The sequence below is a fragment of the Volvox carteri genome, assembly GCF_000143455.1.
Source record: "Volvox carteri f. nagariensis unplaced genomic scaffold VOLCAscaffold_2331, whole genome shotgun sequence".
Taxonomy (NCBI): Eukaryota; Viridiplantae; Chlorophyta; class Chlorophyceae; order Chlamydomonadales; family Volvocaceae; genus Volvox; species Volvox carteri.
Window position 1 is genome coordinate 1 of NW_003308749.1, and position 1,058 is coordinate 1,058.

The following is a 1,058-nucleotide window of genomic DNA, read 5'->3' on the forward strand; positions in this document are numbered from 1 at the left end:
ACCACAGGCCAGCCAGGAGCTGGATGCCGCTTTTAAGGTGGGCTTCACCTCAATCGTGCAATGTACATAGCTGCTGTCAATTCTAAGCAAACAGCACTGGTGAATTTCGTTTGGCGCCTAGAGAAAAAGCCTTAAAGTTTGATCTGACCCTTTCCTTGTGGGACCTTGGCATGGAACCTTCGTCGGAGCTCTTGCCGTCGGTTGCCCATTTTTCCGGAGATTGTTTGATTTCCGTTATCGGCGTCTCTGTGGACTTGGGATGAACTGCGTTGATTTCTGTAAGGGCGATGGATAGTATCCTTGCGTCTGCGTGTGACTGAAAGGGTGTAATAGGGCTAAATGTCCAAGTTGTATCTATTCCTAGCTAATAACCTCCTTGATGATCTATCTCGCAGTTCGGCACTGTCGCTGCTCTGTCGACCGTGGCCTCGACCTGGATGATGGCCGGCAACGCAAACGCCGCGACTGAACTTGCAACTCTGGCTGCCAACGACAACCGCCTGGGCATCATTGCAACCCTGTTTGTTCCTGCTCTGGGCTGGGTGGCCTTCAACATTCTGGGCGGTCTGCAGGCGCAGCTGGACCAGATGAGCGCTAAGAGCGACCCCAAGCGCAAGCGAGCTGTGCCAGCTGCGATTGGCCTGGGAGCCGCTGCCACGCTGCTGGCTGCACAGTCTGCAGAGGCTTCGACTGAGCTCGCAACTCTGGCTGCTAACGACAACCGCCTGGGCATCATCGCAACCCTGTTTGTTCCTGCCCTGGGCTGGGTGGCCTTCAACATTCTGGGCGGTCTGCAGGCGCAGCTGGACCAGATGAGCGTTAAGAATGGTCCTGCCCGCAAGCGGGCCGTGCCGGCTGCCATTGGCCTGGGAGCCGCTGCCACGCTGCTGGCTGCACAGTCTGCGGAGGCTTCGACTGAGCTCGCAACTCTGGCTGCCAACGACAACCGCCTGGGCATCATTGCAACCCTGTTTGTCCCTGCCCTGGGCTGGGTGGCCTTCAACATTCTGGGCGGTCTGCAGGCGCAGCTGGACCAGATGAGCGCTAAGAGCGANCCC

The 1,058-nt window shown here is 57.7% G+C and overlaps 1 protein-coding gene across 1 annotated transcript; it reads left to right on the plus strand.

The window, feature by feature from the left end:
* Positions 1 to 2: 2 nt before the first annotated feature.
* VOLCADRAFT_108813 (uncharacterized protein) lies at positions 3 to 1,058 on the plus strand (the record flags this gene model as incomplete). The annotated part of the gene is made up of 2 exons (XM_002959979.1): positions 3 to 37; positions 396 to 1,058. A coding segment is annotated over exon 2 (621 nt), but the record flags the coding sequence as incomplete, so codon positions are not given.